Here is a 17,434-nt window from a genome sequence, read left to right on the forward strand (position 1 = left end):
TTAGTGAAGAAGTCCTTTTCTGAGTTGATGTTTTTTTGTGGATCAACTTGGCTGGATGGAGTGTTTTCGTAATACTTCTTTCGGAATGTTTCCGCGTTGTGCCCGTATGCGTTTAGCAGTTCCTTCTTTAGCACCTGATAGCTGTTTTGCATCGAGTGGTCATGGTTTTGGCAAATCGTGAGGGCTTTCCCAAGTACGAAGTCCAACAAGATTTCGGACCACTCCTTCTCCTGGACATTAAACTTTGCAAGTTTAATTTCAAAACGTTTTAGATAGTCGCCGATGTCGTCGTTGTCTTCCGCAAAAGGTTGGATTTTCTTTTTCATCCATGCGGCGCTACTATGGCTTTCTATGTTGGCGCTATTGTTGCTGTTTCCTTCGGTGGGCACACTTACACCAGCCTCTATCCTCCTCTGTTCAACTTGAATTCTCACTTTTCTGTCCGCTTCTTCTTTTTTCTCCCTCTCTACACGTGCCGCCTCTTCTTTTTTCTCCCTCTCTACACGTTCCGCCTCTCTAACCTTTTCCCGCTCTCTGCGATCTGCCTCTTCTTTTTCTTTTTCTCTGCCTCTAGTTTTCTCTCTCTCCAAGCGTTCTGCTTTTGCCGCCACCATCTACTGTACATAGGCAGTTAGTTCTTTGCCGCGCAGTTCTAGTTCTGTCTTGGCTTCATGAATTAGCTTTTTTCTAAATTCTTCCAGGTCGTATCCTGAAGTAGTTGCCATATTACCTTTATTTTACTTTAAATCAAATTACCTTTTGAGCGTAACCTCGCTCCGCGGCTTCCTAATATCTCTTGATTCAAATGAATTAAATTCCTCACTCTACCCTCGGCGTCTAAACTACCAACTCCGACTTGTAATAACTTCTGTACTTTCCAAGATACACTTAGTATCCTTGGTACCAGTGTGTAGGCTACACTCTGACCCGACTGAATACGATGTGCGACACACGCACACTCAACCGACTACGTGTTACTCAACACGAGTCGCCGGTAAATAGACCAACCTGTCTATTTCCAAATACTAAAATTACAAATGAGCAATCAGGCTTCACCTCGATTATCCCTCAGATCTAGTCTAGATTACGCTAGATCGTAGTTACTTCTTACCTGTTTTCTCAGCCAGGAGTGTATATAACTTGCTCATACAAATAAACTATGAAAATAAACTTAAATACGATAAACACCAAACTATAAATCTAGTTCTAATGAATGAGACTTTCGTCTGACAGTAAGACTTAAGACGGGAGTATTGCAAACAATCAATACACAACGTTACTACAAAAAAAACTTAACTAAATGATTCACATTCACATACGGGACGACTTAACAGCTAAACGTATATCTGGACCTCTTGCTAGATTACACCTAATTTTAAGGATATCCCCAATCCACCACGATTTAACCTGGTAGTGATAATCTAGCGAGTGGTCACTTCCCTACAGACTCTAATTATTCTAAGGAGAAAGTAGTTAAATAACACTTGACTTATCTGTCTAAGAAGCGGCGATAACTCCACAGTCAGTCTCGGGTCCACTCTTCCTACGCTAATGTCTGTCCCGGCGGCAAGGCTCACGGCGATGTCTTCCCTAGCGGTGAGATAAGGACAGCGAACGTTTCGGCTCTCCAAGGTCCTTCGGTACTGGTATGCAACGGCTCCGGTTCTTCGGTGGTACGGCGTCTGGTTCTGGTTCACGGTGATCTGTCGTCTGGCTCCGGTTCGTCGGTGACGTAGAGTCTGGTTCCGACGCAGGTACGGTGGTTCCAGATGGTCGTCTGTCCAAAGTGAAACTGGAACGGTCCAACAGTTGACACAGCGACAAAGTCAAAGTCCAGTGCTAAAATACCGGCTTTCTGGCTATCTAACGTGTAGCACAGATTCAGCCGAGCCGTAGAGCAATATAGCACTACTGCACTTAAGTGTCGTAGGCAGTACGACGGCTCCTACGTCAAAAGTTCTTTGGCGTGACCTCAACGGTCGATCTTGGCCTTGCAGAGGTGACCTTCACGTTCGTTCTCAAGATGCCGGGCAGGCGATATCTCTTCAGTACGGCTTCGACAGGACGGTTTTCTTCCCTTCAGCATCTGTAGCCTTCTCGAAACCGAATTACAGGCTTCAATACGATGCCCCAACGTATGGGCGTTTACAAATTCCAAATGTAGATCTAGATCTATATTTCGTTACCTCCTAGGTCTACGAGTCCAGGATCTCACTGGCTTTCCTTCGCCGACGTGGCTGTATAATCAGGGTCTAGCTGCAGACTAGGCCGATGACGTTAACTTCTGCCTCCTCCTAACAGAGGGCTTCTATTCTTCTTGATGTTGCTGCAAGTAAGCTCCGAGTCAGGGGTCGCCACGTTGTTAAAGCCTCCGCGCGGTGTTGATTCTTGACAATATGTCTAGTGTAGATCTGACTGGAAGTAACGCTGAACTCAACTAATTCAGTAACACCGGCGAAAAGCCGAAACAATCAAATATGTAGTCAACGCTGATGTTGTTCTATAAAGATATTTAATAATTAAGAAGGGAATCGTCCGATGTCAGCTATGTCCGTAAATCCGTATATCTATTGTACTCAAGTCTTACTACTCTACAAGAAGCGTCTTCCTTTTTGCGTCGCTTAGAGCGTTCTTGTTTTTTAACCAACTTTACGTCATCGTCGCTAAGTAAAACTTTACCCTATTCCCGAAACAAATAACTAATTCCTAATCATGTCATAACACATAATGCCGCGCGTAAGATTGGCGTTTTCCATATTGAATGACTACCCAAAATGACAATTTTTGTGTATATATTTCCGTATATTTTCAGGACTTTTTCGTATATTTTGCGATTTCCGGTGATTTCCAGGAGCTCCTGGTAAATCGACAGGAGGACGCGGGAAATCTGTTTTAAGTTATATAATGGTTTAATTTAATAATTTTTACACCTTGAATTAGCGCGGGTCCTATGAAAGTGCGGAGCCGTAAAAGAAAAATTCACTCTGCGTAATAAAAAAAAAGGGGGGGGGCCGGGGGAGAACATATAGTATTTACAAGTCACAATAAAGAAGGGCCGGACTTAACCGTTGTGACCGAGAAATCATGAAAAAATTACTCTTTTTTATTTCAACCCCACGTAATTTTAGCGGCGAAAAAAAAAGAGGGCAGGGGAGGAAAACAAATAAACTCTGTATTCACCCGTCACTAAATAGCTGGGCCCTATGCGAAACGGATTTCGCGGGGCCAAGTTTGGGTAAGAGTTTGTATTAGAAAATAAATTCGTCTTTGCATTTTATTCATTCTTTACTAAGTATAGAACTACTTTACGAACCTTGCGTGTAGCGAATTCATATAGTATATCATAAGAATTCTATTTCCTGCATAGATCACGCTCAAAAGCAAGAATTACCAAATATTTCAATTTATCTACGAGAATTATTGACCTAAAGTAGGCCTAATTCTTCATTAGTTTGAGGCGCGAGAAGCTTCTTTCACTAGATTCCACAGTTACTGGTATTGCATAATGCCGTTTTTTATCGCACGTAGGATTTCCGGATATTTTCAAGACTATTTCGCAAATTTTTGCAATTTCAGGAGATTTCCAGGAGCACCTGTTAAATCAACAGGAGGCCGCGGGAAATCTGTTATAATTTATAAAATGGTTTAATTTAAATATTTATACACCTAGACTTAGCGCGGGTCCTATGAAAGTGCGGGTGCCCACTGCGGTCACTGCCTTAGGCCGGCCCTGCAAAATAACGGCGTATGCTACGCCGCGGGTCGACTAGTTTAGAATGGAGGGCTCAGTAGTTCAAAGTCTCAAGTTTGCTTGCTTTTGTTTTGATCAGTTAGAATTAAAATCTTTCAAGTGGTTGAGCTGTTTGTAGATAGATATACTTTTTAAAAAATCATAACGGTCAAACTAGAGTTATCTCAGTGTGGCCTACGAGCTAGTACTATTTTCTCGACGATACACATAAACTGTTAGATTTCTAGGAAAATCGTTAGAGCCATTTTTGATATCCGTGTTTCCTCCCCCCCCCCCCAGGTTCCTCCACCCTCCATGAAGTTGTGACCCTAATAGAGGTATTGTTTTAAAAAAAGGCTAATAAACACCGGTATTTAATTTAAAAAAACAAAACGGTTCTCTTTCAGAAGAAAAACATGTTACATCAATGTTTCAAATCAGTCGAAGTGGCTGGTCAAATCGGGAAACACCCTATTTCGCTCCATAATGACCGGAAAATTGGCGAAGCATTTTAGAAAAATTGCTTCATCCTGCTGTAGGCTTACCTGGCAGATCATGGAACAAGAAAAATCTAAATATTATTTAAAAGACTATACCGCTTTAATAACTCCACCAGAGGTCATAATGTCAGGATAAAGGAGGAGGGCAGGGAGTAGGGCTTCCTACACTTTCTGTATCCATTGTTGTAATGAATTAGTAATGCCAAAATATTTTAATTTTTATAAGCAAATTATGGTGGTGAACTAGAAAAGTCTAATTAAGTAACATCTATTTGCTTATAATTATGTAATTCCTTTGAAAAATAAAAAATAATCAAATAAATAATTTTCATGACCAATATTTCATAATACCATGTTTTTTAGGAGTAAGGACATTATGCGTGTTTATCTAAAAGATTTATGATGTTGCTACATATTATGTGTTCTAGGCGGCAGGTCAAGGTTTTTAGCAGTCGAGTTTGTGTTTTTATATTAGCCCTTCCTGGTTCAGAGTTATTCAGACTTATAAACTTATGATAGAGTGATCATTTTGTATAATCAACTAATCTGACTGAATTTGGTAATTATCAGTCTATATCCTGGCAGTGGTGTCACTAGGATGGGTGTCACCTGGTGCGGTAGGCTCAGGGTGTCACCCCCCTTCCCAACAACAGTCTTCAAACATATCCCAATATTATTACACAAATATAAAATGAGTATCTATTCTATTTTAATTGAGATTGATCATGTCCTTTTGTCTATGGTTACTAACTTACTACGTACATTAAAATACAATTTATTAAATAAGAAATAGACTTTACATTTAACTGAAAATGTTTTTCTTTCTTAGACTTTAAGTCACATTATGGAAACTGTTTAACATTCTTCTAACATTATTCAAACTTTTACTACCATCTAAAATATTTTAGAATCTAGACCAGAAAAAGTTTGCCGCCTCTTAGACATTTATTGGTCAAGCTTTTTTCAGTGCTTCTGAGCTTCAGAAACTCATTTTCTTTGGTGTTAGGTTGCATCATTTCTCCTTGTAAGAAATCGCAGGTTAAAAAAAAATTAATTAAGAAGAGGTGGACCAGCCGAATTTGAAGTGTGAGAAACATTCTAGGCAAATGAACAGTGCTTTTCAAACTTTTTCACTTTGGTTTTTTCCTAGAAACTTTGTTTTCTCGCATCCCTTTAGTCACCTAAAAGGGGAAACCGACGAAGGCTCTAACAATGGGTTTCGGAAGGCTTTAAGAATGTAATGAAAAAGAAAAGATACTTAAAGACATATAATTATGATAAAATTTTACGGTTTAATTTTTAATAAATATTCACATTCTGTTTAGAACCGAAATGTACAAAGTGAATTCATTAAAAGCTAGTCCATCGAGCCTTTGGTTTCGTAAATGTTGATTTGTAGATATTTGTTTTTAGACAACAAATGTCTTGCTGGAAATAGCATAAGAGATAAATTAGTCCCCTTCTGCTCCTTGCAAAAAAATCTAGGGGAAGCTCCGTAAGCTTGGCTTGACGCCTTCCTGCGTTCTGGGCTTCATAATTTTTTTTCTGCCGTCTACGCAGTCAGAAGGCAATATTCATTCAAATTTTAAAAAGTAATATTCGCAAGCGAAGCTAAGTCTAATAAAGAAAGAATCAATATTTGGTCAATACTGTTATACTATTACTTTCGAGCTTCATATAGCGCACGTATGTCTGTAGTGAGCGTGATGGTCTTAAGATCGTTTTCTTGTTCAGTAAGAACTTACACTGCGGAGCTTTCATTTTTGGCACACAAAAGTCGTCAAAATAAATATATTCAACAGTTGTGAGAATTGCTGGCCTAAGAAAGACTTTTGACTGGGTTCATATTAGAACATTGATTAATTACTGAAATAAAAATACAACTTTTTAATTTTACAACTTGAAAAATAAATTGAAAGGCTTCGACCCCTCCACATTAGTCATGCCCCCCACAGTTTGAGAAACACTGCAGTATAACAAACAAGTTTTGAATGGGCTTGATCGTCATTTGATCATATTCGTGTTCAGCAAGAGGGCCTGTAGCAGGCCTGTTCACGAACCATACGTCAATGGTACGATTGTATTTCCGTCAGAAAAAATGTATCAGTTCTGTCATAAGAAGGTATATCACATTGTTGGAGACCCATTGAAAAGTCTTATTTAAAAAAAAAAACAACCCAGAAACAATTGAATCGATCTTGTAGTTAATGGCAAAAGGTTCGAAAGGTTCTAGTTAAAAGAATTTATTTTAAAAATTTTGGCAATAATGCGTTTTTACTTGATTAATAATAAAATATGAAAGAATTGTAATGCAAATACAACCGACTTGTTGTCCTTAAAAGAAAGACAACCTTTGCATCTCAATTTTCAACACTTAGCATTTTGGACATTTGCAGGTCTACCAAAAATAAAGTAAATTAAAATATATAGATCAAAGTATGTTTGGGTTTCTAGCTAATCACTTATTTTCTTCTAAGTTGTCTGTTTTTTTCCAAAGTAAAATTTTTATCCACTTCCCCCTGGTGGGTGTCACCCAGTGCGGACCGCACCACCCACACATGCCTAGTGACGCCACTGTATCCTGGTTTATTGTTTCAATTCTCTGTGCACTAACCTATCCTTAAGTTCCTCCATTACAAATCTTGCACAAAGCTCCTGGAAAAAAAAAAGAGAACACAGTAGTTATATACCAATGCTTATAAAACAGCTAAGGAATAAACTGGTTTAGTTACTGGATCAGATCAGACAATGAGTTAGCCATTGTAGCATACATCTGTACAAAATGAAGTATATAGGTGCTAGCCTGAGGCTACAATATTGTAGAACTATTTATAAAACATGAGATTCACCAGCACGTGCCACAGCAGAACCTATTTTTTTTTCTTTTTATTAACGAGTCTCCCATCTCATCTATTCCTTGACTTTCTTGTAGGGGTGCTGTGACAGTTTGTCTTAGGGATGTTGTGACAGTTCGCATAACCAAATCACTCCACTATTCCTGGTCAGCAGCTATTCTTAGCAGGATAATCAGAGAGCATTATCCAGTCACCTTTCTTTGTGCTCCCTTTTCTGAACCTTTTGATAGTGAGTCATGTCTTAGAATATCTTATCTATCTTATTTAATACAGACGTTACTTCAAAAAAGAAGATGATTACGTCCTACGCGTCATGCATTCAGTCATGCATATTAACCAATGACTTAAATTCTGCCCCAAGTCACTGATTTTCCTGGCTAGCTCAGGCAACCCATTCCATGCTCTATTAGTGCTAGGGAAAAAGGAGCATTTGTACAAATTTGTCCTAGCATATGGGATGATTCGAAAAATGTGCCTTTATCTTTGTGTCTTTCTGAGTATTTTATTAAATTTTGTTTTTGTTTTTGAAGATTATGGTTCAGTGTTTTATGTAGGCTATAATTGCTACTTTACTTCTGAGTCTTCTGTCCTGAAGGCTTTCTAAATTTAGTAATTTTACTAAAGGTGTTACTCTAGTCAAATGTGAATATTCGTTTGTTATGAATCTCACTGCTCTATTTTGTGTCTGTTCCAGTTTCTTAATGTTTTCTTGAGTTGAGGGGTCCCAAACAGAGGATGCATATTCTATTATTGGCCTAACCAAGGTTAAATAACATTTTAGTTTTATATGTTCTTATTTGATTTATAGAAATTTCTTTTAACAAAACCTAATGCTTTGTTTGATTTTTTGATAGTTTCATCAATATGTGGATTCCATGACAGTTTTTCATTTATTATAACACCTAGGTATTTTGCGTTTCTAGTCTGTGTTACTGGTTTGCCATGAATAAGATAAGTGGAATTCGTTTTAGTTTTTTTGTTACTCTTAACAACTGACATTTTTATGGGTGGAAAGACATGCTCCAATTTGATTCCCATTTCTGTAATTCATCTAATTCTCTTTGTAAAATATCTGTGTCTTGTGTTGTTTTTATTGTTCTATATATTATGCAATTGTCTGTGATTAATCTGACTTTTGTTCCTGAAGTAATGCAATTTGGTAAATCGTTTATGTAAATTAAAAATAGTAGTGGACCTAAGACTGTTCCTTGAGGTACACCCGAGTTTACTGTTATTGGTGTTGATTTAGAGCCATTTATTATTACAGTTTGTTCTCTCCCTATCAGAAAATCTTTAATCCACTGATGCAAATATTTAAGGACCATCAATGCCAAAATATTTTAATTTTTTAAGCAAACTATGGTGGTGAACTTTGTCAAAAGCTTTGGAAAAATCTAATAAGATAGCACCTATTTGCTCACTGATATCTAAACCTTTTGAAAAATCATCAATTAGTCCTATTTGTGTTTCACATGATCTAAGGCCCCTATTTTCTAAAGCCATGTTGGTATGGAGTAAGGACACTATATTTGTCTAAGTGGTTTATGATGTTGCTGGTTAAGAGATGCCTGAAAAAGTATTTTGAACACTGGTGCTGGCTCATTGCTTAGTTCTTTTGAGTAATCTAGCTGGAATACCATCAGGTCCAGATGCTTTATTCGGTTTGATGTTGGCTAATAGTTTTTGGATTCCTTTTTCTTGTACTTCTATATCTCCTATGTTGTCTACTTGGTTCAAATTAAGTAATATGTCTTTGTCTCCTGGGGCTGAGAATGCTGATGCAAAGTATTTTTTTAGGATGTTAGCTTTAGTTTCATTATCATTATGTGTTAAGTTGTCTTCTCCTTTTAATGGCGCTATGCCTGTTGTTTCCATTTTCTTAGACTTAATATATGACCATAGGTTTTTGTTGTTATCTTTAGATATTACATTGTTTATGTAATGACTCTGCAGCTGTCTGATTACTTTTTGGTTTAGGTGTTTAATTTTTATGTACTTTTTATGAACTCTTTCTGCCTTAGTTTCTTTAAATTTTCTATATAGGTTTTCCTTCTGTTTACAAAGCTTCTTTAATCTATTATTAAACCAGCATTTATTTATTTTGTTTGATGCATATTTAGTTGGTATATAATTTTCTATAATGTTTTTAAGATAGTTTTTTATGAAATTCCAGAGGTCATTGACTGGTTGGTTAATGTCTTTTTCTGATAAGAATGTTTGTTGAAAGCTTGGTGTAGTTGTGTTAGGTTGCATTTGTTCCAGAGTAAGATTTTTCTTTTGGGTTTTATATTGGCTACTGCTTTTATCTGACTGTATTTTAATGATATGACCCAACCAGCTCAGCTTTTGTCTTTTTAAAGTATTGAAGAGTTCTTTGCCAGCCAGAGTGTTGACTTTGGTAAAATACAAACTCATTTGTCTTCTTTTCCTTGCATTTGATACAAACATTTTTCCGTAGCATTTACTCTTCAATGTTTGGATTCCCCTTTCATCCTCAGCATTCAGAATTCAACTTTCACAAAGACCACTAGGGAAGAATAAAATTTTTTAATTTAATTTGACTGGGAAGCTGACGGCTAATGATCAGTTTCGTGGACTTCAAAAAAGTGTTTGATAGTGTCAACTAGAATCACTATGGAAAATTTTTGAGAATACGGCATCCCAGAAAAATTCGTACAGATCCTACGACACCTTTACAGTCAGTCTAGTTGCTGCATTAAGACAGAAGAGGGAACAACAGAGTTTTTTACAATCGAGACAGGTGTGAGACAGGGGTGCATCTTATCTCCCTTCCTTTTCCTCCTAGCCATCGACTATATAATGAGGAGAGCAATGAACCAGACTGCCTTTGGTATTCCATGGCGTGAACAACACCCATTGACGGACTTGGACTTTGCTGATGATGTTGCACTACTCGGGGCTACAAATAAATGCATTCAAGAAATGACAGTGAGCCTAAACAGAGAGGCATCCAAAATTGGCCTCCGCATAAACTTGGATAAGACTAAAATTATGCGAGTGGGATATAAGGCAAAAGGGTGTCCCCATCAGACTTGGCAAGTCAAAGCTTGAAGAGCTGGACAAGTTCACGTAACTTGGCAGCATAACAAATGATGGAGATGCCTACAATGATGTAGCATGCCGAATAGGAAAGGCAGGGAGCATTTTCCAAAGGCTGCAGTCTATTTGGACTTGCCAAGCCATTCGACTCGAGATAAAAATACACCTTCTCAACACAATGGTCATTCCAACTGCTACATATGCATGTGAGACATGGAAGTCATCTGTCAAAATTGAGAAATGTGGCTCAACAAAAATGGCTGAGACGGATTTTGAGAGTCAATTACACCGATCGGGTCTCAAACAAGGAAATCCTATGCCATACTGGGAGTCGAACATTTAGTGAGGTTGTGACAGAGCGTCGCATGAGGTTTGCGGGACATGTCTTACGTCAAAATGAATTACGCATACCAAGAGTTGCGATAACATGGAAGCCAATACAAGGAAAGTGCAAACAGGGACGTCCTCGTATTACTTGGTGACACACCTTCATGGAGGACCTCAGAACAGTGGACACCAGGTGGGAGGAGGCTTCAGACATTGCCAATGACAGATCTTTATGGAGACAGCTTGCCCCCCAATGCGCCGAACGGTGCGGGAGGACCTAAGTCTAAGTAAGTAAGTCTTTTCCAGTACAATTAAATTCCTGGAAGATAGAGTATAGATCTATATCCACAATAGATCCAATAAAAAGTTTTTTCACTTGGCTCAACTTAAGGTAGTCCAAGTAAAAGAAGAAAAACTATAAAGAAAAAAAAAAAAAAAAAAAAAAGACAGTACCTCCATCATACAAGTTACAATAACATATAGTATTGAAAAATAATTAATTAAAATTTCTTTTTAGCAAAAGCAAAAGCAGGGCTAAGGTGGCCTTTGTGTTATGGTTATCTTTTTAGAGGCTCTACTATATAGTGTCCAATCCAGACCTGGATTAGTAGTTGATTATGATATTATCCCTGGTCTATCAGACCATGAGATCATAAAAATACACAGTCAGATAAAAGCAGTAGCCAATACAAAACCCAAAAGAAAAATCTTACTCTGGAATAAATGTAACCTAACACAACTACACCAAGCTGCATTAAACTTTCAACAAACATTCTTATTAGAAAAAGACATTAACCAACCAGTCGATGACCTCTGGAATTTCATTAAAAACCATCTTAAAAGCATTATAGAAAATCATATACCAACTAAATACACATCAAACAAAATAAATAAATGCTGGTTTAATAATAGACTAAAGAAGCTTTGTAAACAGAAGGAAAACCTATATAGAAAATTTAAAGAAACTAATGCAGAAAGAGTTTACAAAAAGTATATAAAAATTAAAAACTTAACCCAAAAAGTAAGCAGACAGCTGCAGAGTGAATACATAAACAATGTAATATCTAAAGATAACAACAAAAACCTATGGTCATACATTAAGTCTAAGAAAATGGAAACAACAGGCGTAGCGCCATTAAAAGATGAACATAACATAATACATAATGATAATGAAACTAAAGCAAACATTCTAAACAAATACTTTGCATCAGCATTCTCAGCCCCAGGAGACAAAGACATATTACTGAATTTGAACCAAGTAGACAACATAGAAGATATAGTAGTACAAGAAAATGGAATTCAAAAACTATTAGCCAACACCAAACCAAATAAAGCTTCTGGACCTAATGGTATTCCAGCTAGATTACTCAAAGAACTAAGTAATGAGCTAGCCCCAGTGTTCAAAATACTCTTTCAGGCTTCACTTAACCAGGGCAGAGTACCAAAGGACTGGAAAGAAGCTAATGTCACCCCCCTATTTAAAAAAGGAGAAAAATCTGACCCAGGAAACTACAGACCAGTATCACTTACCAGCATCACATGTAAAATCCTAGAACACATAATATGTAGCAGTATCATAAACCACTTAGACAAACATAATGTCCTCACACCATACCAACATGGCTTTAGGAAATATAGATCATGTGAAACACAACTAATAGGACTAATTGATGATTTTTCAAAAGGTTTAGATAATAGTGAACAAATAGATGCTATCTTACTAGATTTTTCTAAGGCTTTTGACAAAGTTCACCACCATAGTTTGCTTAAAAAATTAAAATATTTCGGCATTAATGGTCCAATGCATCAGTGGATTAAAGACTTTCTGATAGGGAGAGAACAAACTGTAATAATAAATGGCTCTAAATCAACACCGATAACAGTAAACTCAGGTGTACCTCAAGGAACAGTCTTGGGTCCACTACTATTTTTAATTTACATAAATGATTTACCAAATTGCATTACTTCAGGAACAAAAGTCAGATTATTTGCAGACGATTGCATAATATATAGCACAATAAAAACAACACAAGACACAGATATTTTACAAAGAGAATTAGATGAATTACAGAAATGGGAATCAAATTGGAGCATGTCTTTCCACCCAGAAAAATGTCAGTTGTTAAGAGTAACAAAAAAACTAAAACAAATTAATTCCACTTATCTTATTCATGGCAAACCAGTAACACAGACTAAAAACGCAAAATACCTAGGTGTTATAATAAATGAAAAACTGTCATGGAATCCACATATTGATGAAACTACAAAAAAATCAAACAAAGCATTAGGATTTATTAAAAGAAATTTCTATAAATCAAATAAGAACATAAAACTAAAATGTTATTTAACCTTGGTTAGGCCAATAATAGAATATGCATCCTCTGTTTGGGACCCCTCAACTCAAGAAAACATTAAGAAACTAGAACAGACACAAAATAGAGCAGTGCGATTCATAACAAACGAATATTCACATTTGACTAGAGTAACACCTTTAGTAAAATCACTAAATTTAGAAAGCCTTCAGGATAGAAGGCTCAAAAGTAAAGTAGCAATAATACATAAAACACTGAACCATAATCTTCAAATACAAAAACAAAATTTAATAAAATACTCTGAAAGACACAAAGATAAAGGCACATTCCTCGTCCCATATGCTAGGACAAATTTGTACAAATACTCCTTCTTCCCTAGTGCTATTAGAGCATGGAATGGGTTGCCTGAGCTAGCCAGGAAAACCAGTGACTTGGCAGAATTTAAGTCATTGGTTAATATGCATGACTAAATGCATGACTCGTAGGACGTAATCATCTTCTTATTTGAAGTAACGTCTGTATTATATAAGATAAGATAAGATAATACTTGTATTGTCAACTCTTTTTATCTCCCCTGCTAACATTTCCATCTGATTGTGTACTCATGTTAGTTCTCTTGATTGTAATTAATGTCCTTAATAAGTTGTTCAACACTGATCAACAATAACAAGATTTAAAAAAAAAGAACAACCTTCAGTGATAGAATCTCTTCCTCCTGAACTGAGTGGACAGGTACATTTTGCAACAATGGATTTTCCTCACAAAAAAGTTCTGTTAGAGGAAGATTAGTGAGCTGAAAAAAAAATCACATTTCAATATACAGACAAAAAAAGTAATTTTGTAATTTTATAAATCCTTTTGAAAACATCACCATTAAATCATTGAAAATACAAGCCATTTTTATACAATAGAAATTGAAATGATATTACCAATAATAAATAATTTGCTATTAAAACATAATGGTACCATCTTATGTAATGGGTATGGTATGTTTGCACATTTTAAAATAGCGGAAATCTATTTTACAGATAAAAAAAAACAACTAGTTTTATTGATGCATACTTTAGATGTCAAATTTCCCAACTGATAGGATTTGGGGGAAACTCAAATTGCATTGTTTTGTAACTTACAAAATATGATTTTTTTTTTTCATTTACTTCAATAGTTCATAATGGTTCTGGAAAGGGCAATTCCTTCATAAAATGTAAAAGCTAAAGGTTGTCATAAACATATAAATGTAAGTGACTGATTTAGACGTTTTCTTCAAGAAATATTGATTGCATACGGTACCTGAGCAATGTCTGATATATCAATAATCACATTTGCTCATATGCTTAAATATATTAACGATCATTTTTTAAATCAAAAGCTCATAATTTTGGTAATTTTAAACATTAGTATTACAATTACAGTGTGTTTGATTTATAATATGATTGTTTATTTATCATTATTTTATAAGATAAAAGACAACAAATTTTCTACCCTGATTTAAAAAAAAAAAATGTTTCCCTTTTTGGGTGGTTGTACATAATTGTAGGTCTAATGTTACACCAAAATTAACAAAAACAAAGAAATCCTAACACACACATACATATGTTTTTTGGCCCCAAATGAAATAGAAAAAGAAAAAAAAAAACTCAGAAAAAATTAATGTTAATCCTGTCTGTATCTATATCTAAATCAACAAATAGCTGAAATACATTATGACAATAATTTCAAAAATGTTTAAGAGACTCAATCTTGGATGATTTAAGACTTAATCTATAGATTCTACTCCAGACCTATCCCATATTGATCAGCTCAATGTTATTATAAGGTATGTTTTACCAGATGATGGTCTCCATATTGAACGTTTTCTAACTTTCCTTGAGATGGAGAAAAGTAAGGCTAAGATTGTGCACAGCTTAACTACAAATGTGTGTAAAATAGATTTTATTCAAAGTCGAGGCCATTCATGTCTATCAAATTAAAGAGAATGCAGGTTCAATTCATTCATTCATGTTCAATCTCTGAATCTTGTTGATAGTGCAGCGAATGACAGCAGTAAACTTTGTAAAGAATTGTTAAAAATATATACCAATCTATATACTTCTTAATTGTAAGTTAAACCTTCTAAATATCAGAAATCATATTTAGTATACTGATATCTAGGCTCATATAGTTTATTATTATTTTTAAGTCTGAATCTGGCCCAGATCTTATGCTGCTGGCCTTAAAGAACTTAAAATTCATGAGCTACTTTCCTAAGTTAACCACACCTTATAAGTTGCAGTAAGACCATTTGCACCCATTACACCACAGTTACATCAAATCTGGACAAAGTGGTCAGCTTCTCTCCATTAAGGCTAGAACTCAGTCATCGAAATGAATCAAGAAGGAGCCCAATTCTTAAGCACTGGTTTTTGTGTGTTTGTGTGTGTGCGCACAGTTTTATATAAATAATTTTATTGTTTGTATTTGTATCAATATTGTTATTGTCATAGAAGTTATGATGAGGTGGACAATTATAGTCAAACTGAATTTCCATTTGTTTGGACCAATAAAATTATCTTACCTTATATTATCATATTCTATCTTTAAAAAATGCATTAATTCTTTAAGAGCAGGATTTCAACTATCTTAATTTTTAAGTAATTAAATGATCTGTAAAAAAAATGTATTTTAAAAAGTTCTTTTTTTATGATCAGCTTATATAATAATTGATCAAGCATAATTTATGCAGAGACACTTACAAGTGAACATGTATATGTTGAGTGATTATTACCTCTGTTGGAAAAATTCTTAATTCATTAGCAGCAACATCTAAATAGTGAAGCTTGTAGCATTTACCAAGGCTCTAAAAATAATTATTAAAACAGCATTCAAACATGAAAGTAAGAAGTATTATATAAAGTGCATTAATGTTACCTAAATTAATTCAATATCTTTTTGTTAATCAAGTGATAATAGTCTATAAGCTTCAATAAGTAATGTATACTTTGTATATTGTTGCACAAATAAGACTACTACTCTCATGGAGGGAGGATCAAGAAAACAACTCTGTATGGGTGCAATGGTGCATGCAGCTTACAAAGATTATCTCTACAGATGTATCGGTATCACCTGCATTCAGGTAAGTTTATGTTTTTTACATACACTCTCATAATTCAAGCCCAAATAACTTTCTTAAAACTTGTAGTTGGATCAAACAATACCTAGAAAAAGATGGTGCATACAACACAATTTTTTTTTATTAGGCATAACTACTTCCCTTAGTTATACTACTTATACTTAAATATACCATTTTTAGTCCTTAACTTAACTGTTATTTTGAATTTCTGAGTCCATCCAAATCTAATGGATACCTGACATTAGTTAGTGAAATGTAAAAGGGAGTTGGTCATTGTACATTCACATGACACCCTCGTAACTGTGGGCTGTGGAAACAGATGACCTTTACATCGTTTGCCCCATACATTGTAAGGTTGGAAAGGGGTAATTTACTACTTTTTATTGGAAAAGTCTGTAGACGAATTTAAAGTAATTCAATGAGAAAATTAATAAGTACGGGGGTAACACAAACACAAATGACTTCTGCAACTATGTGTTACCTCTGGAAGCTCTCTTATTTTATTCTGTTGTAAAAATAACTTCTCTAAGTTAATGAGATATCCAAACTCCAATGGTAAAGATATTAGTTTATTCCCTGCAGCATGAAATTCTTTCAATGAGATTAAAGCACAAAATTCTACAGGCAAATCAGTGAGCAGATTATTGTCAATAGATAAATCTTGTATGCTAGACAAACTGAAAATAGAAACAGAAACCATTCTGAAGTCACCTTTATAGCTTTTTTTTAATATCTTGTCATTATTATTAATGTACGTACTTGCAAATTTCCTTTGGCAAAGTTCTTAACTTGTTTCCATTCAAATTCAAAAAAGTCAAATTTTTCAAACCAACTGAAACAACATCACACAATATTGATCATAACACAATGGAAATAAAATATAACAAAAGTAAACTTTTTAAAAAGAAAGTCTATAAGAAATAAAACATCTAATAAATGTGTAAAATACAACAAAAGTTTACAATACTTTAAAGAGAACGAAAAAAAAGGTTTTAAGATAGGTTCCTTGGAGATGTTATCCAAGACAGATAAGAAGGTTAATAATAGCAAAATGGTAAAAGAAAAAGGGGACAGGAAAAAGAGCTAATTTTAATTATTGATTATTTCACAAGCTTACGAATTTCAGCTGGAATTTGTAAGCAAGCATGAAGCATTCATGAAAGGGGAAAGATTAATAACTAGTATTTAATTACCTGTAGTTAGTCTCTTACCAACTATGTACATTAGATCAGTGATGCCCAAAATACGTCCTGCGGGCCGGATATATGTTGTTCAATCCGGTCCGCCGAAAATTCGACACAAAGCGTAAAAAATTTTCCTCCAAAAAAAAGTCAAAAAATTATTAACCTACGTTAGGACTCTCACATTTTCTCTGATGAATTGGTCCCCATGACTTTTAACATTTGTGCGTTTATGAAATGTAGAATCTACCAGGAAGAGTGTACGCATTTTACTTTTTTTTTGAGTGGATATTGAGATAACATATTTGATTTGTAACAAATGTGTGGATGTTTAAAAAAAAAGGACAAACATATAACGGC

The 17,434-nt window shown here is 35.2% G+C and overlaps 1 protein-coding gene across 1 annotated transcript in view; it reads right to left on the minus strand.

The window, feature by feature from the left end:
- Window positions 1–17,434, minus strand: part of LOC106069783 (leucine-rich repeat-containing protein 69-like) — a 29,138-nt gene that overhangs the window by 5,908 nt on the left and 5,796 nt on the right. Inside the window, exons 3-7 of the mRNA XM_013229525.2 lie at window positions 16,653–16,725; window positions 16,375–16,570; window positions 15,549–15,620; window positions 13,476–13,577; window positions 6,845–6,885 (exon numbers count right to left, since the gene is read on the minus strand). Of these exons, the coding sequence (XP_013084979.1) occupies window positions 6,845–6,885; window positions 13,476–13,577; window positions 15,549–15,620; window positions 16,375–16,570; window positions 16,653–16,725 (484 nt within the window). The remainder of the gene's footprint in view (window positions 1–6,844; window positions 6,886–13,475; window positions 13,578–15,548; window positions 15,621–16,374; window positions 16,571–16,652; window positions 16,726–17,434) is intronic.

Source organism: Biomphalaria glabrata, chromosome 7 (genome assembly GCF_947242115.1).
Source record: "Biomphalaria glabrata chromosome 7, xgBioGlab47.1, whole genome shotgun sequence".
Taxonomy (NCBI): Eukaryota; Metazoa; Mollusca; class Gastropoda; family Planorbidae; genus Biomphalaria; species Biomphalaria glabrata.